We start from the raw sequence: 21469 nt of genomic DNA on the forward strand, positions 1-21469 counted from the left end.
GTGCTCAGGTTAACTATACCATTACTGAAAAGGAGTTGCTAGTGGTGGTTTTTGCATGTGAAAAATTCCAGGCATACATTGTGGGCACTAAAGTGACTATCTATACAGATCACTCAGCTTTGAAGTATCTCCTTAGAAAGAGGGATTCAAAAGCTTGTTTAATTATATGGGTATTGTTGCTATAAGAGTTTGATTTAGAGATTGTTGACCGCAAGGGAGCTAAAAATCAAGTGGCAGATCACTTGTCATGATTGATTATTGAAGCTCACTAGAAGATAATGGAGCAATGAGGCACCTTGGTATGCTGATTTTGTCAATTACTTGGTGTGCCATGCTATTCCTTATGACCTCAAACCATATCACAAGAAGAAATTTCTGTCTGAAGTGAGGCATTACAGTGTTGCATGCCTGAATGTGAGCAATAAGACACCCTCTGTAGTTGCTACTCTCCTGAGAACAGAGGTCATGTTAGAGAAGAAAAGGCTGCACATAAAGTCCTCTAAAGTGGTTTTTATTGGCAACCTTGTTCAAGGATGCTTATGCTTGTGTTCCAATGTGACCGCTGCCAAAAAATTGGTAATATCTCAATGAGGAATGAAATGCCTCTCAACAACATGCTAAAGGTAGAACTCTTTGACCTTATGGGGACATTTTCCAAGTCATTTAACAATGAATATATCTTAGTGGTTGTTGATTATGTCTCCAAGTAGGTGGAGGCAACTGCTTGTATGAAGAATAATGCCCAAATCGTGTTGAAATTCTTAAAGAAACACATTTTCACGAGATTTGGAGCCTTGAGAGCTATTGTGAGTGATGAAAGAACTCATTTATGCAACAACAAAGTTTAAGCTTTATTGAAGAAGTATGGGGTGAAACACAAGGTAGCATTGGCTTATCATCCACAATCTAATAGCCAAGTTGAAAATTTCAAATAGAGAAATCAAGTCTATTTTAAAGAAGATTGTGGGAGAGACTAAAAAGGATTGAAGCTTAATGATAAGCTAGATGATAAGCCAATGAGTTCTTCAAGCTCATTGGTCATTAAAGCTAGATGATAACCTAAATCCTTGTGGGCCTATCGCACAGCATATAAAACTCCTATTGGCATGTCTCATTGTTGGTTGGTGTTTGGGAAAGCTTGTCATTTGCTGGTGGAATTGGAGCAGAATGCCTATTGGGCTATGAAAAAGCTGAATTTTGAATTAAAGGCTAGTGGTGAAAAAGGCTTCTACAAGTCAACGAGCTTGAAGAATTCCAAATGCAAACTTATGAGACTTCAAAACTCTATAAGGAGAAAAGTAAGAGGTTGTATGATAAGATCATTCCAAGAAAATTTGAAGCCAGACAATAAGTTTTACTCTTCAATTTAAAGTTGAGGCTATTTTTTAGAAGTTGAAGTCTATATGGTTAGGTCCCTTTATTACACTTAAAGCATCCACCAATGAAGCTGTTGAATTGGAAGGTCAAGACAATGAAAAATTCGAAGTCAATGGCCAACGACTGGAGCACTATTGTCAAGCATCCACCATCTAATTGTTTGATGCAACTTGAGGAATTGAGCAATTTCCTTACATCTTTGCAAAACCGCTTCTAAATTATCCAAGAAAACATTAAATGAAGATCCAAAGATAGAGAAGTCTCCATGAATACGTCAATTATCCTTTCAATCATATGAGAAAAACATTGAAATGTTCAATGTTGCTGGAGTGTTGCACAAGCCAAAGGGCATATGCTTAAATGCAAAGGTTTCTCTTGAAGATCAAGAGAAATAACAATCTGGTTATATCCATCCAAAAAAACAGAACTCTTGGCCAACTAGCTTATCCAACATTAAATTTTCGATGGACTACGCAAACCCTCCACCCAGTTATAGTACGGGTAGGGATCAATTCATTCCACTACAGTCATACCATCCTTTTTGGGGACACATTGGACTGAGCTCACCCAAGAACTATCAGAATGGGATATACAATTCCAGCAAAAAGTTATTTCAAAATTTTCTTTTTTTACCACTTCCTTCGTCACCGGATTTAATTTTCTCTAATGCTCATTCGAAAAAAAATTGTGCATACAGATAGAAGGGCTTATACCCTTTATAAAAATAGAAGGCCTTTTGTGTTCTCTCAAGGACACGAGGACCGGCAGCATATTTTCATTCCCAAGGTAAACATACTTGAGATATGGAGGTAGGGGCTTCAATTTAAGTATTGGACTGGGCTCACCCAAAAACTATCAGAATGGGATATACAATTCCAGCAAAAAGTTATTTTAAAATTTTCTTTTTTTACCCCTTCCTTCATCACTGGATTTAATCTTCTCTGATGCTCCTCCAAGAAAAAATTGTGCATACAGATAGAAAGGCTTATACCCTTTTATAAAAATAGAAGGCCTTTTTGTGTTCTCTCAAGGACACGAGGACCGACAGCATATTTTCATTCCCAAGGTAAACATACTTGATATATGGAGGTAGGGGCTACAATTCAAGTATTGATTCTTAATGGAAGGCTTAAGCAAAAATGCTAGAGTAGCATTTTTGAAAAGATTAAACCACTATAGTTGAAAAGATTTCACACCAAATATCCCCATATAATCCTCTTCATCCATGTCTCAATGCTTTTCTCTCTAAGTATTAAAGCTTTTAAAGGACTCGAACCCGTTATCCTCCTAAACCTAGGTCAGAGGGAGTTAGACCTAGAACATCCTCTAGGAACTTGGTTCAGGGAAAAGAATTAACTTTGTTCAAGAATTCTACTCTTTTGCTACCAACTCAAAACTTGATTATCAGGTTAGAAGTGTTAGAGTTAGGGTCACTATTGGGTGAAATCCAGGAACACTTTAACCTTCCTATTATTGAAAATTGTCAATATCAACACCTTAAGACAAATACAGATCAAATCCCTCTTGCTTTAATCATTGAAACTTTAGATGAAAGGGGAATCAATAGCTGGCAAACAAAGAAGGGTTAGGAGATTTATCTCAATAGGACATACTCGACTGTTGAAGGTAAAATTTGTCTCCATTTCATTAACCATAATCTCCAACCCCAGACCCTAAACTCTAAACCCTAAACCCCAGACCCATTTCACAACTCTGTGCAATTGATTTACCTTTTAATGACTGAGTAGCTTGTTAACCTTATTGCTATCATTTACGATGCCACATTGGACTTGTGTGATCTTTCCTCATTTCATTTCATAACTCTGTGCGATTGAAGGTGTATGAAATTTTTTTCAGATCTCACTTTCAAGCCTGATAAACCCTATTAATAAGAGCATCAATAAGTATGTCATTCAAGTTGATGAGGATGTTGGTAAGGAAGATCAAATGGATGTTAAGGGTGGAACAAGCCGAGCCTAGCTTCTCCCTCGAGGGTGTTTGCCAACGCTTGGATAGGTTGACATATGATGTGAGATGCCTTCAAGTTGGCCGATCCAAAATGGATCGTATGTTGCATAAAATGGATGCACTTTCATCTGAAGAGGAGGAGGCAATTAATGGTGGCAAAGATGAAGAAGTAGAAGGTGAAGAGAATTTTGATATCAATGACGATGAAGCTGCCACTGAAGATGAAGCTGATGAGTAGTGCTTTTTGAGTAGTGCTTTCTTGGTTTTTGCTGTATTTTGTAATCTAGTCTACTAATGGACTTTTGGATTTGTGCTGGCTACTGATAGCTGATTGCACATTCTACTTAATATTTTGACTATTTTGATTGATGTTTCTTTCTAGCTTATTTGACTTATGACTCATCCTACTTTGTGAGTTGTGGTTGACATTGTGAATGTTGTTCTGGACATATCTGTATTGGTCTAGTCATATAAAAACCCTCTCTTGCAATCAACAAATGTGCTTAATGATTGCCTGAGAGAAAGCCCTCATTTTCCCGTAAACACTGTTAATTTTAAGTTTGAGGGGATGTTCATTTTGGTACAGGTTTTTGTTATAGCATTATTTTGGCTGATTTGGAGACACTAATTTTGGATTTCAATTTTGCAAACTTTTGCTTGTCAATTTTATTATTGTTGAGTTGAATTGATAGATTTTATGTTGAACTGAATAATGATTGAAAAGTTGCTTTGTGAGTATTAGTTAATATTGATGTTTGTATGATTCATATTATTAAATCTTGCATTTCAACAATTTTGAAGAAAATTTTTGCATACAATAGAGTTGATTCTATTTTGAATGTCTTGGTTAAAGGAAATGGCAACAAGTCAATTTCATAGCTTGCTTTGAACTTTCTCAAAACCTTCTGGTTGTTTAACTTGATTTTGAAAAATGATTAGGGCCAACCTTTCAAGCCAACCTCAGTTATGATGATATATTTGAGCCGTTGTATGGATTAAGACTTAATTACTCCTCTCTTATGATGATATATATGTGTTTATTTTATCCCATGCTTCTGAATGCTTTATCATCATTTAGATTGTTTTGTTTACTTGGTTTGTGCTTGAGAAAGCTAATTTAAGTGTAGAACTTGGATAAAATGATGTTGGACTTGAAATGCTTTGTTAGTAAAATAGAAATATTTTATAAACCCTTCACAATCACATTAAGGTTGGTGCTTAAAGATTATTTTCACCAACCATTTAGATTGAGAATGCTTTTTCAAATAAAATAGAATCTTTGACTAACACTTATTGTCATTACAAGTCATTTGTTCTAAATTTGTTCTAAATAGAATAATTCAAGTTTTATGAAATATAAAGGAGAAAAAATTCATAGTATCAACTAAATTTGTTCTAAATTACCTTTTTAATTTAATTTTTATCTTTTCACACAACTCTATACTTGATTTTGCTTAACCTAACCCGATGCCTGATAGTGAATTTTTAACTCTCTTTTGCCTAAATTCTTGTAGGAATGATAACTTTGAAAAACTCTTTATACTTGACCCATACGCTTGACAGGAAATGCGGAAATTGTTTGCTGTGGTTAATTTTTACTATTGCGTTAGTAGGTTATGTTTGAGACTTTAATTTTGCTATCCTTAAACTTGATCCTTAGAGTATGCTCTTGAAGGTTGCTATTTATATGTGATGATAGATATCAAGATGCATGCTTCTTGTTGTTTTCGTACCATTATTGAGGGCTAGCTGTACTATCTAATGCTTGCTGGTTATATCTGTAGTGAGGCAGGAGATTACACGTATATGACTTCTAAATTTGTCTAAATGATTTGAGACTCATAGTACTCTATTCTTTTTTGCTGCACTTCTACTAAAACTTGAAAAGCGAATTGCTGACGTATTGACTTTAGCCCATCAACCTTAGTATCAACCCACAACAAACCATTTAGATTCTTGCCACTGAATGTCTATGAATCATGGCCTATTAACCAGCAAATATCGCAACGCTCATGGGACTCCAACAAAACAGATACCAAAAGGATTCCCCTTTTCTATAGCAGTATAGGTAGAGCAGAAAGTTTGATTTGTTCTGTTTATTCTCACTACATTACTTTTCTGTTTATACTCTCCGAACTCTAAAATACGATATAATAGATATGATCAAGGTTAGTTGTCCCTTTTGATACTTTAAAGGTTAAACTCTCTAAACTATAGTCTATAATCTTGTTTTTGAAGATACTCTTTCCATTCTATGGACACTGAAAGTTGCTTCTCATAGAACTATTTGGTGCTGCAAGTGTAGACATTCCTTGAACTTTCTGTTATGATTTAAAATTTTGATGCTGTATGTAAGGCTTCAAGGGTCCTTAGTTGGTGGTGCTTTAATCCAGGAATAGCTATGGAAGTTTTTCCTAAGTTGGGCGTTGGCTATGTTATATTGACTTCTGGCACATTATCTTTTGCTCAGGAGCCGAAAATGTTAAGTCATTTTTGTTATTTTATTTTATTTGATAGCATCATTGTTGTCATAGTACTTAACGGAGTGGATTCTGGTCATGTCAGAGATTTTCCTATTCGGGTAGCAAAAAGGCATGTAATAACCCCAAATCAGGTATGGGCTAGCGTTGTACCAGTTGGTCCTTCAGGGTGTACTTTTAACTCTTCCTACTGCACACGTGATTCTATAGAGTACATGCAGGAGCTTGGTATGCGGCATTAATTATTTTTTATGCCGAGCTTGTTAAATTTAAGCTTTATGTGTTAATTGTCTCACCATTTTGGAAGCACCTGTCTTGTTATAATAATGAGAGTTCTTCATTTTAATCACTATTAGTGACAGGAACATCACATTCTTGTCATGGCTTAGTCCTGCTTTTTGCATTTTAGAAGTATTTCAGATTTTGAAGTGCTTTGTAATGACTCTTCATGCCATCGAAGTTTCCTGTTTGTGCATGTCTACACGTAATATTGTGTCCTGGTTTTTTGTGTTGCACATGGGCATTTTAGTTTTGGATTTGAATTTATGGATCTGACTCTGAGTGCTAAAGATAGTCATGAGTTGATTATGCCATCACTAGCTGATGACCCGGATTAAGGTCAGGTATAATTTACAAGTTTTGTTATATATCCGCTATAAATAGTAAAGGGAGCCAAAAGAGGAATAATCTTTGCCATCCGGGATGCCTTGATTTTTTTTTTGCTGCAAAATGTGGAGATGCTATTTCAACAAAGAGGCAGAGGCTAAATATCCTTTCCTCTGTGTCCTCCTCCTCTTGTCATTTGAGCTTCTGGTTCTTTCTCTTTTGGTACCATTGTCCAGTGCTTTCTCCGTGCTTGTCAGGCTTGGTTCTTTCTTGTTTGTGCCTGCTGGAGCTGGATGGTTTTCTGTTTTCAGTTCTGATGTGAGTTTGTTTTCAGAAGAGAAAGTGAAGTTAAGGCTAGCCGTGGATGCTAAATGTCTTCTCATGGAATGAACACTTGTCTGTTTTTCAATCTTGTGGTCGTCTTGCCCAGATTAAATGTGCCGTCAGTATCAGACATGGGATCTCCTAAGATTGCTTAAGTTTACCCTTGTATAAAATATATTATTGACATTGTGTCTATTTTGTGTTTGTTGTTTGATGGTTTTATGAATCTTTTGGATAGTTTTACACTTATCTAAATTTTTTATTCATGGTCAGTGTATATGATATTGGATTTGATTGTGTGGAGATCTATTTTGTCCCTTGTCCGTCGTTTATGAGATTTTTGTTGTGTTTTGTTTTGTAGAAGTCCTTTATAAGATTTTGATTACCTTGTATATGGGCGTTGTTTTGTTATATATTGGGCCATTCATCTTCAAAGACATTGTTTTTGTTTGTTTAGTAGCTCATTCAATAATCCTGTATTATATATATTATCAGAGTTTTGTCAAATTACGAAATATATTTTTTAATAAAAAGAGTATTAAATTAAAAATTATTAATAATAAATAAATAAATAACTATTAGGTTTTATAAAAATTAATAATAAATGATTAAGTTATATGAATGAAAAGTAAAAATTAATTTATCTTACAAATAGTGATTTTCGATATCATATCTTATTTTCCTTCTCATACATTGTGGTCATTCTTTTTGAGATTGAAGTTTTTCAATTATCTAACTTTAAATGTAATAAATTAACTTAACTAATTTCCTAAATTATTATAAATTAATTATCTAATTTTTATATTTTAAACCAAATGAAGTATTACTTACATGTAATAATCTTTTATATCTGTATTTAATCTTTTTATTAATAAATTAGTTGCAATTATTTTCAGTGGTGGAATCACGTTGTCCTCAAGGCAGGTCAAGTTTCACTACTCAATGCTATTATCTTCAGTGGTGGAATACGTTTTCATACAATTCACAATCCCAACCTTCTATATAATTTATATAATATGTGTGTGTTTGTTTGTTATCTGACCCTCCTCCCTAAACTAAAAACATATAATGATCTATCATTTTTGTAACATGCATATTTTTCACACATCAATTATTATAAAAAATTGAAAATTTGTATAGATTAATTTTTTAATATGTCAAATATATAATTTTTCTATATTATTTATCTGATAGCTTTTTCCTATACTATTTATATTTGTTATGATTAATATTATAGATATATAATTTCAATTTGAAAATTTTTGTATATTATTTATTTGATAAGTTTTTCCTATATTATTTATATTTGTTATGATTAATATTATAAATATATAATTTCATATATAATTTATAGATATATTTGTTATGATTAATGCGATACATAAACAATTAATTAGTATAAATATTAAAAATAAATAAAATATAGAAGATTGTATATTAATTTTAAAAACTTGACCCCCTCCCTTTACATTTATGCTGATTCTATCCCTAATTATTCTATAAAAAATTAATTACATGTCTACATCTATAATTAAGAAAAACTTAACATACAAAACATTAATGATTAAATATCAAGCTTTTACTAAAAAAAATTAACTTTGATGTAAAAGTTGAAAAAATATTAAAAAATGTACCTTAATCAAATGGAGAATCAAGCTTTAAGAAGATAAAAAAATGCACTTCGAACTCTATGCACAATACTAACACCACCAACTAGAGTAGAGAAATGAAATAGAAAGAAAGAATTTTAAAATTTGAATAAGAAAGAAATGAAAGAACATGAGAAATGAAGCAGGCAAAAAATGAAGTAAGATGAGAAGCATAAGAATAAAATGTTAGAACATTAGATAAATAAGAGCAAATAATATTATATTCAATCTCACTAACGTAGAAATAAAACAAGAAGTGCAGAAATTACCCTTGAACAAATTCGAAAAGCCTCACAATATCTAGCCTTGATCTCGCTACCGCCATCTTTATGTATTCAATCCTTTATATAGCTAGTAAAATATGCATGCACATGAATTTTTTAGTCCCAAATGTGAAAAGCAAAACCTGGAGAGTTCCCTAACAAATGAAGAAGGGCTTGACAGATCACTAGGGGAAAGAAAGCAGAGATTTAAAATAAAATATCACATCAATAATAAAAAGCTGAAATCATTTACTTTTCATAAAATAAAAAAATAATTTCTAACTCTAAAATTATTATAGGTGAAAATGACTTTTTCATGAGCTCAAACTCATTTTTCATCTAAAAAATTTTTGGTGTAGTATTTTAGTAAATATTTTTCATGTTGTAGCATTTAGGAAATATTTTTTATTGTGTATAGTTTCTTGGTAAAAAAGCCATAGAAATTATATACATCAAAGTCCCTTGGGATTTCAGAATTATTTTCCATTTCATGGGGCTTTTATGTAATCTTTCTATAGGATTCAATAGTGATTTTCCTTATAAATTATTATAACTATTATAATTACAATCGGTGAATATTGATACTTTTTATGATTAAATGTCAGTTGTAGAATATTATTTCCATTCTGGCAAAAAAACACTAGGATATTTATAAACAGTAAACTAATAAAATAAGTTTATAGACAATTTTTAAATATTTTAAAAATAAAAAAATAACATTTTAAGATTAAAAAAGTTACCGTTGTAAAGACAAAACGCGTGCCGTTGAGTCTTTCTTCGGCTTTTTCATAGCCGTTGAGAGAGAGCCAACTACAGTATACAAGCTCCTCCTCCATGGCGTCGCAGATCAAACAGTACCGCCCCATTGCTTCTGCCCCGCTTCCTTCATCTGCATCTTTTTCCCTGACCGCTTCGCTCCTCGTCCTCGAGCACGTCTTCTCCTTCATTCACTCCGACCAGGACCGTAACGCCATCTCCTTGGTCTGCAAGTCATGGTACGAGATCGAACGTCGGTGCAGGAGGAGCATTTTCATCGGCAACTGCTATGCTTTCAGCCCTATCATGGTGGTCAAATGGTTCCACAAGTTGAGATCCATTTCGCTCAAAGGAAAGCCTCACTTCGCCAACTTCAATTTGGTTATGCCTGCCTTGGATCGAATATGGCTGTTGCCTGTCCGTGGCTAGAGGAGATCAATCAGGCTCAAGAGGATGGTCATAAGGGACGAGAGCTTGGAGCTAATTTCTAAAAAGTTCAATCACTTCCAAGTCTCGGCGTTATCCTCGTGATTGCAGCCAGGTGATTACGTTCATTCTAGGGCTTTTGCTTCTTCAACATTTTTAGTCCTTTTTTACGTTTTCTCTTGGCTCTTGACGCAGACTTTTTCTCATCATGTGCACAATAGTATATCTGTCTGATAGTTATTGTTCTCCTTGTTTAGCTTCAATAAAGAAGAGCAACATTAATGAATTCATATCGGTACCCTGTTTCTGTAAGGATATATATATATATATATAAATGAAAACTCAAATTCTATTATGTTCTTTTAAACGTAGTTCATATATACGTTAATCATCCATGACTCTACCCTAACATTCCGTTTTAATTCTAATTAAGTCGATTGAGTGATTCGTTTATCTTGGGGATTTGGTTATGTTATTACCTGTATTTGAATGTTAGTTGAATGGATTAAGTTATTTCTATTCAGTCCCTTATGTATAGAAACCTGAGGAGTCTCAAGGAAACACATGCATGGATTCGAGCCTAGAAATTATTATATTTGTTGTCTCATTTATACCTCTATTTGCAGAGTGAATAGTGGAAAAGCATTTTGTCAGGGCACCCTAAGCCTCTAGTAGCTTTGGTAGTTTTTGCATAATTCTTTCTAGATTCTGTCTCTCTGATTGAATGATCTATGAAAGTATATGTGCAGTTTGGCTCAGATTGCTAACTGTTACATGTTCAAAAAGCTACAAGAATTTTGAGCCTGCATCCCGAGTTAGAAAATTGATTTTAGCTTTTTTTTTTTTTAATCTAAAATTTGTCAATTTACTAGCATTGATAAATGTTATATATTGCTGGCTGTCTCAATGTTTAATATTGTTCTTTCTTGCTCTATTATTTTCTTTTTTCAGGTTTAGGCTCTTGAATTGAATGATCATGGATTCCCTCGCATATTTATGTTCTATGTGGTGACTTCTTCCTCAGTCAGTAGTATGATGTTTTATCCATTTACGTTTTGGATTTTCTGGAGCTTTTACCAATCTCATTGATAGGATTTAAATTTGCTTAAATGTATTGGAAGATAAAAAATGTTCCCCGCCTCCCCTCTCTAATTCATCAAAGGAGATACTATGGTTCATCGTATAGCATAGAAACTAACAGAGAACCTATTTCTATCTGTAGGCTAAGCTCTACTATTGGTGGATGTTCCAAGGGAAACAAACATAACTGGTATGTATAATTTATGAGTTTTCAATGAAGACTTAGCTTCTTATTTGTTTGCATGTTGGATTCTGCATTGGCTTATCAGAATTTGTCTCCAACTTTAGTAAAATTTGACATTTTTCTGACCAATGAGAATTATTGTGTATCTATTAACAACATTCTTTTTAATTTCTCTGATTATTTATGTATGATCAAGAACCTAAAAATTAACAATTATTTAGAGATGAGAATATTAATTTTTCGAAGATATCCAATTTTATGGTTAATAAATAGATAAAAGGGTACAAAATCATATATATTTAACAAACATGCTCTCAAGTTCGGTTCGGAGGCTACATTCTATTTTTGGTTTCTATAGTTAAAAATGTTTCATAATTGTATGCAATTTCTCATGGAAATTAGCTTCCTCAATGGCGGTATTAGATTACAACTTTCCTTTTGCACAGCTGAAGTTATGCTGTGTGCTCTCTTCAGAACGTTAAATACTGACAGGTTAATTGACTTTATTTCTTACTTCCTCCGTTCAAAAATATAAAACATTTTTTGAAGAGTTAAATGTTAAAAAATATAAGGCATTTTTAGTCTTTTGAGATGTAATCATTGCTTTTTTTTTCTAAAAGTGCTCTTATTGATAATAATTTTATATTTATTATAGGATGTTTAACAGGGTAAATATGAAAAGATAGGGTTAGTTAAAAAGTAGGTAAATACTTTATTGGAGGGTAAGATTTGATTAAAAATGCCTCACATTTTTTAATGGAGGGAGTAATTGATTTACTTGTTCAATTCTAACAATTTTAACCTTGAAGATCCAAAATGAAATATCATGTTGCCATCATTTAGCTTTGTTATATTTACTAGCTTATTTAAACTTGCTAAAATGAGCTATTCGACACAATTCTAACAATTTTAGCAGCTTATGTTTCAGAAGCAATTCGACACAAGTTATGCGAGATAAATCTTAAAAGTTAATATTGGAATATTTTTGAGTAGATATTTGTAGCTAACAGAAGTTCAATCTACCCTCTAGAATAATGATGATCCCTTTGCTGCTCCTCTCAACTCGAATGACCATTCTAGCCCCTCCCCCTTCCACTTCCTTTCTTTTTTTACCAAGAACAAATTGGATGGGTTTAATTTTAGAACTTATTAGTTACTACAAATTCTTAGGTAGACTGAATCTACCATATTATTTATGATTTATCTAATTAAAATGTCACAAGTCATTTAAATAAAATTTTATGTAATATTATTTTAATTGATTTTAACATAAAACAAATTTAATGACATCTAAATGTCATGTTTTTACTGAATAGATCACAAATGATGTGGAGCACCCGATTTATCTAAAAATTTCTCACAAATTTTACATTTAAAAACAACTCTTACAAAATTGCTTGTGTTGTTTATAGTTTAAGATTTTTGTGTCAACAATATAAGTCTTTGAGATATATAAGTTATCGTATTTAATTAGTCATGTCCTTATTTAATTTGTCTTAAGTAATAATTTTAAATGTTTAAAAATATTAAATTAAATTTAATTCTTTATGTACTGATAAGTCATGCAATCTTTAAGACTAACATCATTTTAAATATTGAAGATTAAAAAAAAATCAAACGAATAATCATTTATTGTTTGCTTGACCCTCCTCTAACATCCTTTGGGTTTTGATTATAGATATTGTAAGGAATCAAAATGCAAGGGAGGGTCTAAATGGGGCAAGAGCATACTCAAGTCCATGGGTGAAACCACATCTTAACCAAGTTTATGATGTGGCATACGGAATAAAATGGGAATAGAGATTTGATGTTTGTGGCATGTCTTTGATATTAGGAGTTTGCGAACTCACACTTCACCAATTTATTCTCTCTCCCTATTTTTAGGTGGTTGCTCCTCATTCCTTACAAGTGATATTAGAGTCAAGTGTTTTGTTTGGGACTTGAAAGCTTGTATTGTGCACACGTTAAAAGTCCAAAATGGGATTTATATGTATCACATTGTTTGAAGCCTAAAAAAATTAGGTTAGCCTTGATTACACATGAACATAAACTTGGTGTATTGTTGGACATGCAAGAACATAAACTTTGTGAGAGTGTGTGTGTGTGTGTGTGTGTGTGTGTTTTTTTTTTTTTTTTGCCTAGGACTTGAAAAGCCATATTATGCACAAGTTCAAAGTCTAAAATGAGTCTTGTGTGCATTACATTGTTTGAAGCTCAAAAATTGGACTAGCCTTGATTTTGGGTAGTCACTCTCTATCGAGTTTTGTTCGGGACTTAAAAGCTTGCATTGTGCACATGTTTAAAGCTCAAAATGAGACTCATGTCTAACACCTTTTGAAATCCAAGAACATAAACTTGGTGTATTGTTGGACATGCAAGAACATAAACTATGTGAGTGTGTGTGTGTGTGTGTGTTTTTTTTTTTTTTTGCCTAGGACTTGAAAACCCATATTATGCACAAGTTCAAAGCCTAAAATGAGTCTTGTGTGCATTACATTGTTTGAAAGCTCAAAAATTGGACTAGCCTTGATTTTGGGTAGTCACTCTCTATCGGGTTTTGTTCAGGACTTAAAAGCTTGCATTGTGTACATGTTTGAAGCTCAAACTGAGACTCATGTCTAACACCTTTTAAAATCCAAAAATACACCAATTATAGGAACTTGGTGTTTGTGGTGTCTTTAATGTTGTGAGCTTTGTTTATTTGTTCTCTTTTCCTATTTTTGAGTGATCGCTCTCCATTTTTAACAAGTAATATGAAAGCCTAGTTTATTCTGGGACTTGAAAAGCTCATATTATGCACACATTTGAAGCGCAAAATGAGACTTGTGCACATCACACTATTTGAAGTTTGAAAATTAGGCTAGCTCTAATTGCAAGAACAAAGACTTAGTGTTTGTGACATCTTTAATATTGAGAGCTTGTGAGCTCACATTCTAATTGAAAGGACAAGTGGTGTGAAAGTCAGGTTTTGTTCAGAACTTAAAGTTTGTAGTGAACACAAAATCATAATCCAAAATAAAACTTATGTGCAAGAATAGAGGCTGGATAGTTGTGACATCTTTACAAGAACATAGACTTGGATTGTCTAAGTGTGGTTGTCTTGTCTTCACCAGTTTGTTCTCTTTAACAATTTTTAGATGGTCACTCTTTTTTTCTAACAAGTAATATGAGATGATAGCCTGATATTGTCCAGGATTTTGAAAGCTCAAAAATTAGGCTAGTTTTGCATAACACTTTAAAAATTATACCAATTTCTCTTGATTTATTTATATCACAATTAGCTTTTCAAAATATTATCATGGTAAATAAAGGTTTATCATAATAGAAAAGACTTTAAATATTATTGAAAAGCCTTATTATGGTAGAAAAGAAACTACCATGACAACTAAGACTTAAAATCTTAGCATACCATAGTAGAAAGAGTCTTTCTAATATAAAGCATTTCTTAACTTGGACTATCATAGTAGAACAGGATCTAACATGGTAGAAAAAGATTAAACATATAAAATAAAATTGTCATGGTAATTTAAGAAATAATCAACATAGATAAGAAGAAATAATTAATAATTAATTAATTTGTATCTAATATGATCCCATTGAGGTATTTAAGAGTGAAGCATGATATACAAAGGACTAATTTATTCAAAAATAACTTAAAAATTTATTAAAGCATGGTTCATAGTAATGATCTCTTGCAATAGAGGCAATAGAGGCATGGATTAGTTCCACAAGTTTCTAAAAAAAAAAAATTCCTTCATTTCTCTCAAATCTTTTTCCCCAATTCTCTGAATATGTCAACCCTATGACAATTTTTTATTGGTCCTATTGTGACTCTGGTTTTTATTGGTCCTATGACAATTTTTTATTGGTCCTACTATCAACCCTACTGTGACTTGAAACGTAAAAAAAAAAATACAGAGACTTATAATAAAATTTAAGTAAAATATAAGAATTCAAAATTAAGTTTTTCTTTGAAAGGATCCAAAGTAATGTTTTTCTTTAAAAGTATATTTTCCAAACACCTTTAGTAGCTTTTCACTTTTGAAACATGAGTGTGAGCTATTAATGTCTAACTTTTGATAAACAAATTCACTTTTGCAAATGAATTTTTCACACTTTTGCTAATCTAATTAAGAATTAAATGTTTTATTTTAAAAACAAAAAAATGAAATGAAAACAATCATTATTTAACTATTATTTTTTGTCTGAAAATAATACCATATGGGAGGAGAGTGCATGAAAGGGAGAGGGAAAAGAAGAAAAAAAAGAATAGGGAAGAGAATTAGGATACAGATGGATGTCTAGGTTAGATCAGAATAATAATAATTATGCAAAAAATAAGGAAAGAAGAAAAGAAAGATGCCGAAAATAAAGAAAGGAGAAAATAATGCCAGAATGTTGGTAACCCATACAATCTAGACAAAAGATACAAAAAGTAAAGAACTAGACTTTAAAACATTGCCAAAACGATCGTAGTCTACATAGTCTAGATGAAGATAGAAACTAAAGTGTGAGAAAATAAATGCAGAAGTACAAGAAAGTATAAGAAGATTAATAAAAGAATTTATTCAAAAAAATGAAAAAGGAGGCTTAGAAAGAGGACTCTCTTTCTCAAGACTCTCTCTTATACAAAGAGCTCCCTTAAAAGGGACCTTACATGTCTTTTATAAGATCTTGAAAAAATATCCAACAATCAAGATTTGTTTAATCTAATGTTTTACATTTCATCTAATTATCTTCATCCAACAATTAGTAACTTGCCACCTAGTCAACATTTGATAGTTAGCAACTTACCATCAAGTCAGCATTCAATGATTAGCAACATTTAATGGTCAACGATTAAACAATCAAACCTCTTTTTTTATAATAATATTTTGCAAGGTTAATTCTGAAGCATTCATTTTCATTTTTTTGTGCATAATCTGCTTCAAAAACTCTAGAAGAAGAAGACTACGCACAAGAAAATGAAGATGGCTATTTGGGAATTAACCTTGCAAAAGATTAGCCATTTTAAAAAAAAGAGGAGAAGTAAAAAAAAAGAGGTTTGATTGTTGACTGTTTAACTATTGACCATTGATTATTATTGATCGTCATATACCAACTTGATGGCAAGTTGCTAATTATTAGATGCTGACTAGGTGGTAAGTTGCTGACCATCAAATAAAGACGGTTGGATGAAATGTAAACCCTTAGATTAAACAAATCTTGATCATTAGATATTTTTTCAATGTCTATATAAACCCATGTAAGGTCCTTGTTAAAGCTTGTATAGAGAGAAAGAGAGGTTTTGAGAGAGTCCTCTTTGTAAGCCTCCTTTTCCATCCTTTTCAATAAATTCTTCTATTAATCTTCCCATACTTTCTGGCTCAAAAAAAAAATCTTCCTATACTTTCTTGTACTTTTGCATTTATTAATCTTGATTGTGAGAACTATTATCATTCTAGCACTATTTTAAATTGTAGTTCTTTACTTTCTACATCTTTTGTCTAAATCGTGCGAGTTATCATTGTTATGGCATTATTTTATTTCTTTATTTCTCACATCTTTCTTTTCTTCTTTATTTATTTTCTGCATTATTATTATTATTATTATTATTATTATTATTATTATTATTATTATTGCGGTCTAACCCAGCAATCCATTTGCATCCTACTTCTTTTGCCTATTCTTCTTTTCCCTTTCCTTTGGGCACCCTCCTTCCATTTAGTATCAAACCCAGGGGGGAATGTATAGATAGAATGTGAGCTAAAGATTTACTATGTCAAATCTTATGTTAATATATTAATATTATTTCATCTATTAGTTCGCTAGTACGTATCATTTTTAAAGTAATCTTATGAAAATATTTGTTAGGATATTGCCATAACCTTGCAATAATAATAAATAATGTGTATATATTCTTTCTTTACATTTCTATGAAATTTGAAGGTGGGATTAATTTTTCTGTGCTTGAAATACTTTATTTTTATATGCTCAAAATACGTTATATTACTTAATTGCATTTATGGTTAATTTCATCCACCGAATATTTATGACACAATTATACTCATTGTATTAATCAAAAAATTTAATGAATTAAGTCTATTTTACACCAAAATAAAATTGCAAGTCAAACTTTTCCAAGACGTATGATATAAACAAAATTAAGATTAATCAGTCTCAATTTTAAGGATTTAAATATTTTGGGATTGATGAATTTAAGTAAAATTTTATTTTATTTTATAGTATTTTTGTTCATTTTATTATTTTAAAAAAATTCATCAATTTCAAAAGATTTTAAAAAATAAAAAAAATAATGGAAAATAGTCGAAAGCAAATTTCATTTCATACCGCAAATCTTCCGCGCCAAGCTTATTTTCGAACGAAGAAGCCCGCGCGTGAGACCAATCGCCAAAACCAGACCCATAAATAATTCCAACTTCATGTTTCGTTCGTCTCTCTTATCGATCTACATCTTCTCCATTGATCCTTCAGCAAGCTTTCTTTATTCTCTCTGGTCGCGTTTAACTCCTTTCATTTGCATGTGTCTTTTCCATTGAAAAATGGATGCACTGGAGCGCTCTCTCAAGTCCCCGAAATTAGGGTATCCCGCTGGCGTTGACGGTGATGACGACAAAGTGATTTCTGGGCTTAGTACGGTCCTGGTTGCTTCGATTCAAGAAGCCAAAGATAGGATTTCGCAGATAGAGCTTATATTCTGTAGGAAGCTTTATCCCAATTTTCAGTCAAAATCTAAAACCCTTCATAAATTTTACTCGGAGGCCAGAAAATCTCTGGAAGTGCAGTGGAAGGAGAAGGAGAATGAACTGTTACTTCAGATTGAGAAAATGAGGCTCGAAAATCAACGAGTTTTGGAGGAGAATAGGCTGTTGAATGTTGAGGAAGCCAAGGTAAAGGAATTGGAGAAGGAGTTGCGTGCTAGACAGCTCAGAATCGAGGAGCTGGAAAGGGAGATCAGGAAGAAGAATGAGGAAATCGAGGAAGGATTAATGTTGCATAAGAATTTGGTGGACTTGGTTCAGTCAAAAGAGTCCTTGATTTTGGATAGGGAGGGGAAACTGGAACAGTATGTTGAAAAGACCAAAGGGTCGATTGCCAGGGTGAAAGAGTTGGAGGGAGAAAATGAGGATCTCAAGCTTGGACTAAGAGAGAAGGACGAAAAAATGGCAGCGGAGATCAAGTTGCGAGAAACGTTGCATGCTAATAATTTGGAATTGACCTCTGTGATTGAGGGTTCTGAGAAGGAGAGGAAGCGACTTTTGGCTCAAATAGTTGAGTTGAATGAAGAATCTACAGAAATTCGAAAGAAACTCAGTATTAAAACGCTAGAGTTTGAAGAAAAGGAAGAAATGCAGGGGCAGTTGATCAAACAAATAGAAGTACAGAACTCAGAACTGTTGGAGAATAAGAAAAAGTTGGATGTGCATGAGAAGGAGAAAGAACTTCTTCTGGAAAAAATGACAAGTTTGGAAGAGAAACTTAATCTGCCATATAAACCGAGTACTGGAAGAGGGGAATCATCTGATGGGGTTGATTCATATCGAAGGGTGCTTAAAGACGTTGAATCAATATCATCTGAGCTGCAGGCTGAGAGAAAAAAGAGGTTGCATGTCACTGAAGCTTACAAAAGGCTGAAATCTCAGCACAATTACCTTCGTGAGAAGGTGGGTCTTACCTCAGAAAATATGCTTCCCGACAAATTGGAAAATGAAAGTGATCTGTCCAAGCATAAGAATCCAATTACCGCACCTGGTAAGATTTGATTGTTCTGCTTCCCACCAGCTAAACAAAATCCTCAAGCTCCTGTTATATTCGTTAATTCATTCTTTTTATGGTTGTTGAACTGATTTTATTAAGTAGATTTATCAGATATTTTGGATTAGGAACCATATGCAGTTTATTAGTCGAATGCCATCAAGCTCCTTTATCAAAGTGTAAAAGGTTGATATTTTTTATAATTTGTCTTCGGATTTTTTTTTTAATTTCTTAACGTGTTAGATTCATGTTAGAGATTTTGACAGTAAGCTCGTATAATCTTTACTCTTTTTTAGTCCTTTGAATTATTTTGCGGTTCTTATGTTTTAGTTTTGGCAAAGTTGCATTCATAAGGGTGTCCCATGGCCTACACAAGCCATTTGCTTGACATTGGCTGGGACGGCATTCGTGTCTAACTCTGTATTGCTTGTTATTTGAGATCTTACGGTTTCAAGTCCAAACACCTCCACATATAATTGCGAGTCAGAAAAAGTAAAGAGTGAAAACTTAGAGGATGACTTGAGAGGTCAATTACATTCTCTATTGATATTATTTGTTGCTCTAATATTTACAGCATCTGCAATGCTCGCTCTAGAATTGACCTCAGTCCATCTTGTCTGTACTACGTTACTTGCATAAATTAAATTGCCTAAATATTTTGTTGAGATTTTGAATGCGTACATCTTAGGTTCATAGTCCACCATGTACTAACTTTTATCGCAGGCCTTGAAAACGAAGTCCCTGGTGCTATTGTTGCTGCATCCTGAGATTTTGAATGTGTACATCTTGGGTTCATAGTCCATCATCCGCTACATTTTATTGCAGGCCTTGAAAACAAAATCCCTGATACTTTTGTTGCTGCATGCTGTGTTGTTGAATGTGTACATCTTAGGTTCATAATCCATCATGCGCTACCTTTTATCACAGGCATTGAAAACAAAATCCCTGATACTTTTGTTGCTGCATGCGACCTGAACAATGTGAAGGAAGAAATATTCGAGGATGACAGAGGAATCAAAACCATTCCTCATTCTTCCAGTTTTCGCCGTGGCCCAAAATGCCCCACCAACACAAAATCGGCCTCTTTATCTGGCACAAAGCGGCCTGCATCTTCTTGGAGACAAACCAGGTCCCGCCAAAGTCGAGTAGGCAATGACCCTCATGATGATTTTCTCGACACTCCTCTTGAGAATGTTAGAGCAAATTTAAATAAAGGTTCAAATAAGGAAGACTTGCCGGAGCCAGTCCAGAAAGATGTTAGCATGGGCAATTCAGATGATGAAACACAGGATGTGAATGCCAAAAGCAATCCCCTAAGCAAGAAGTCTTCAGTTCCTTTGGCCAACAAGAAGAGCTTTAAGTACATTGAACCAGTAAGGAAGAAAGCTGAGCGAGAAAAGTTGAAAGGAATTGAATGCAAACAATGTAAGAAATTCTATGATGCTGTTCTTTCAAGTGAAGAGGGTAAGGACCCTGATAGTAGTAAGCAGAATTTTCGATGTGAACATCTTGATGGTGTTTCTAGGCATCGGTATAGATATGCTCCTCCTATGACTCCGGAAGGATTTTGGAATATTGGATTTGAATCTGAACTATAAGGGAAAGGTTTTTCCTCCAACATTGCAATTGTATTATTTCAATCTTCCAACTTTAAAGTATAGTTTCCTTCACTGAATCCCATAGTAAATGAATCCTTTGGCTTTGAGGAAGATAACCTTTATGCCCCTATTTATTATGATTTGATTCTGAAGTTATTTTTATTACTAATATTCCTTTTTCTAAAATGATTATTTCCAAAACTAGGAAGGCATGTCTTTTGATGTTAAATTTCTGGTTTAAGTTTTCATGGGCCATTATTGTGTACTTTGGAGAGGATTTAAATTATATTATGGTTTAGATTTTTGGGGCCGATTGAGATTAGTGAAAAATTAAATAACCACTATGATTTGGATTTTTTTTTTTTTTTTGTGAATTTTCCTCTTGCCATCTGTTGGACTTTATATATTGTTCCACTCTTAATGGGCTAACCAAGTGAATGGTCCCAATATGTCTAATTAATTGATTTTTTAATTTAAAATTCAAATGGAAGGTTTGAGAGGGATTTTAAAAAGGGTAAAAAAGTAAAAATATTCACAAATTCATTAGTCACAAGCACCTAGTATTTTAAATTGAGGAAAAGAATAAAAATACTCATAATGTTACATAGACGGGTGCAAAAGTGATTAGATTGTTAACTTTGACTATTAAATACTGGCTGTATATGTCACGTGTTAGTCTTCGATAACATGGACTAATAAAGGGAAAAAAATATTTACGAAGTTATTGGCTAGGAGCAAAAATACTTATGAATGTAGGCTAAGAGTAAAAATACCAATAACATTACTAGAGTTAGTATAAAAGTATCAATCCATCCAATTCTTTAAATGTTGATCGTTTAGTTGACACTTAAGTAAAAATTGACCTTTTTTTTGCTGATATGGATAAAAAATATTCTTGGATGAAATTCTGTAAAGGTTAATAAGTTATTATATGAATATCATATGAAAAAATATCACTTTGACTTAAAATCAAATTAAATAGCTTGTTTCTTTGCAGTAGTGA

At 32.8% G+C, this 21469-nt stretch overlaps 1 protein-coding gene and 1 long non-coding RNA gene across 4 annotated transcripts; both read left to right on the top strand.

Annotated features, from left to right (window-relative positions):
- The first annotated feature begins 9727 nt into the window (after positions 1 to 9727).
- LOC129314696 (uncharacterized) lies at positions 9728 to 13171 on the top strand. Of its 2 annotated transcripts, XR_008594207.1 has the most exons (3): positions 9728 to 9964; positions 10801 to 11119; positions 12792 to 13171. It is a non-coding gene; the product is annotated as an uncharacterized LOC129314696 (long non-coding RNA). The 2 variants fall into 2 exon arrangements; XR_008594206.1 differs by lacking the exon at positions 12792 to 13171 and having other exon boundaries at positions 10801 to 11164.
- Positions 13172 to 17316: 4145 nt separating this feature from the next.
- Positions 17317 to 20600, top strand: LOC129313005 (protein gamma response 1). Of its 2 annotated transcripts, XM_054955818.1 has the most exons (3): positions 17317 to 18865; positions 19308 to 19394; positions 19796 to 20600. In XM_054955818.1, the coding sequence occupies exons 1-3, from the start codon at positions 17656 to 17658 to the stop codon at positions 20464 to 20466; spliced, it is 1968 nt and encodes a 655-aa protein (XP_054811793.1). In that variant the 5' UTR covers positions 17317 to 17655; the 3' UTR covers positions 20467 to 20600. The 2 variants fall into 2 exon arrangements, with proteins under 2 accessions (XP_054811793.1, XP_054811792.1); XM_054955817.1 differs by lacking the exon at positions 19308 to 19394 and having other exon boundaries at positions 17318 to 18865.
- Positions 20601 to 21469: the final 869 nt, after the last annotated feature.

Source organism: Prosopis cineraria, unplaced genomic scaffold (genome assembly GCF_029017545.1).
Source record: "Prosopis cineraria cultivar Desert tree isolate PC_DT_omini unplaced genomic scaffold, ASM2901754v1 PC6, whole genome shotgun sequence".
NCBI lineage: Eukaryota > Viridiplantae > Streptophyta > Magnoliopsida > Fabales > Fabaceae > Prosopis > Prosopis cineraria.

What these genes read in the sequence shown, in the direction of transcription:
- LOC129313005 (XM_054955818.1), top strand. Translation starts at nt 17,656, where the DNA reads ATGGATGCACTGGAGCGCTCTCTCAAGTCCCCGAAATTAGGGTATCCC. An exon ending in GAATCCAATTACCGCACCTG is followed by an intron (nt 18,866 to 19,307) that starts GTAAGATTTGAT and finishes TTGTTATTTGAG; the next exon opens with ATCTTACGGTTTCAAGTCCA. An exon ending in CTTAGAGGATGACTTGAGAG is followed by an intron (nt 19,395 to 19,795) that starts GTCAATTACATT and finishes CTTTTATCACAG; the next exon opens with GCATTGAAAACAAAATCCCT.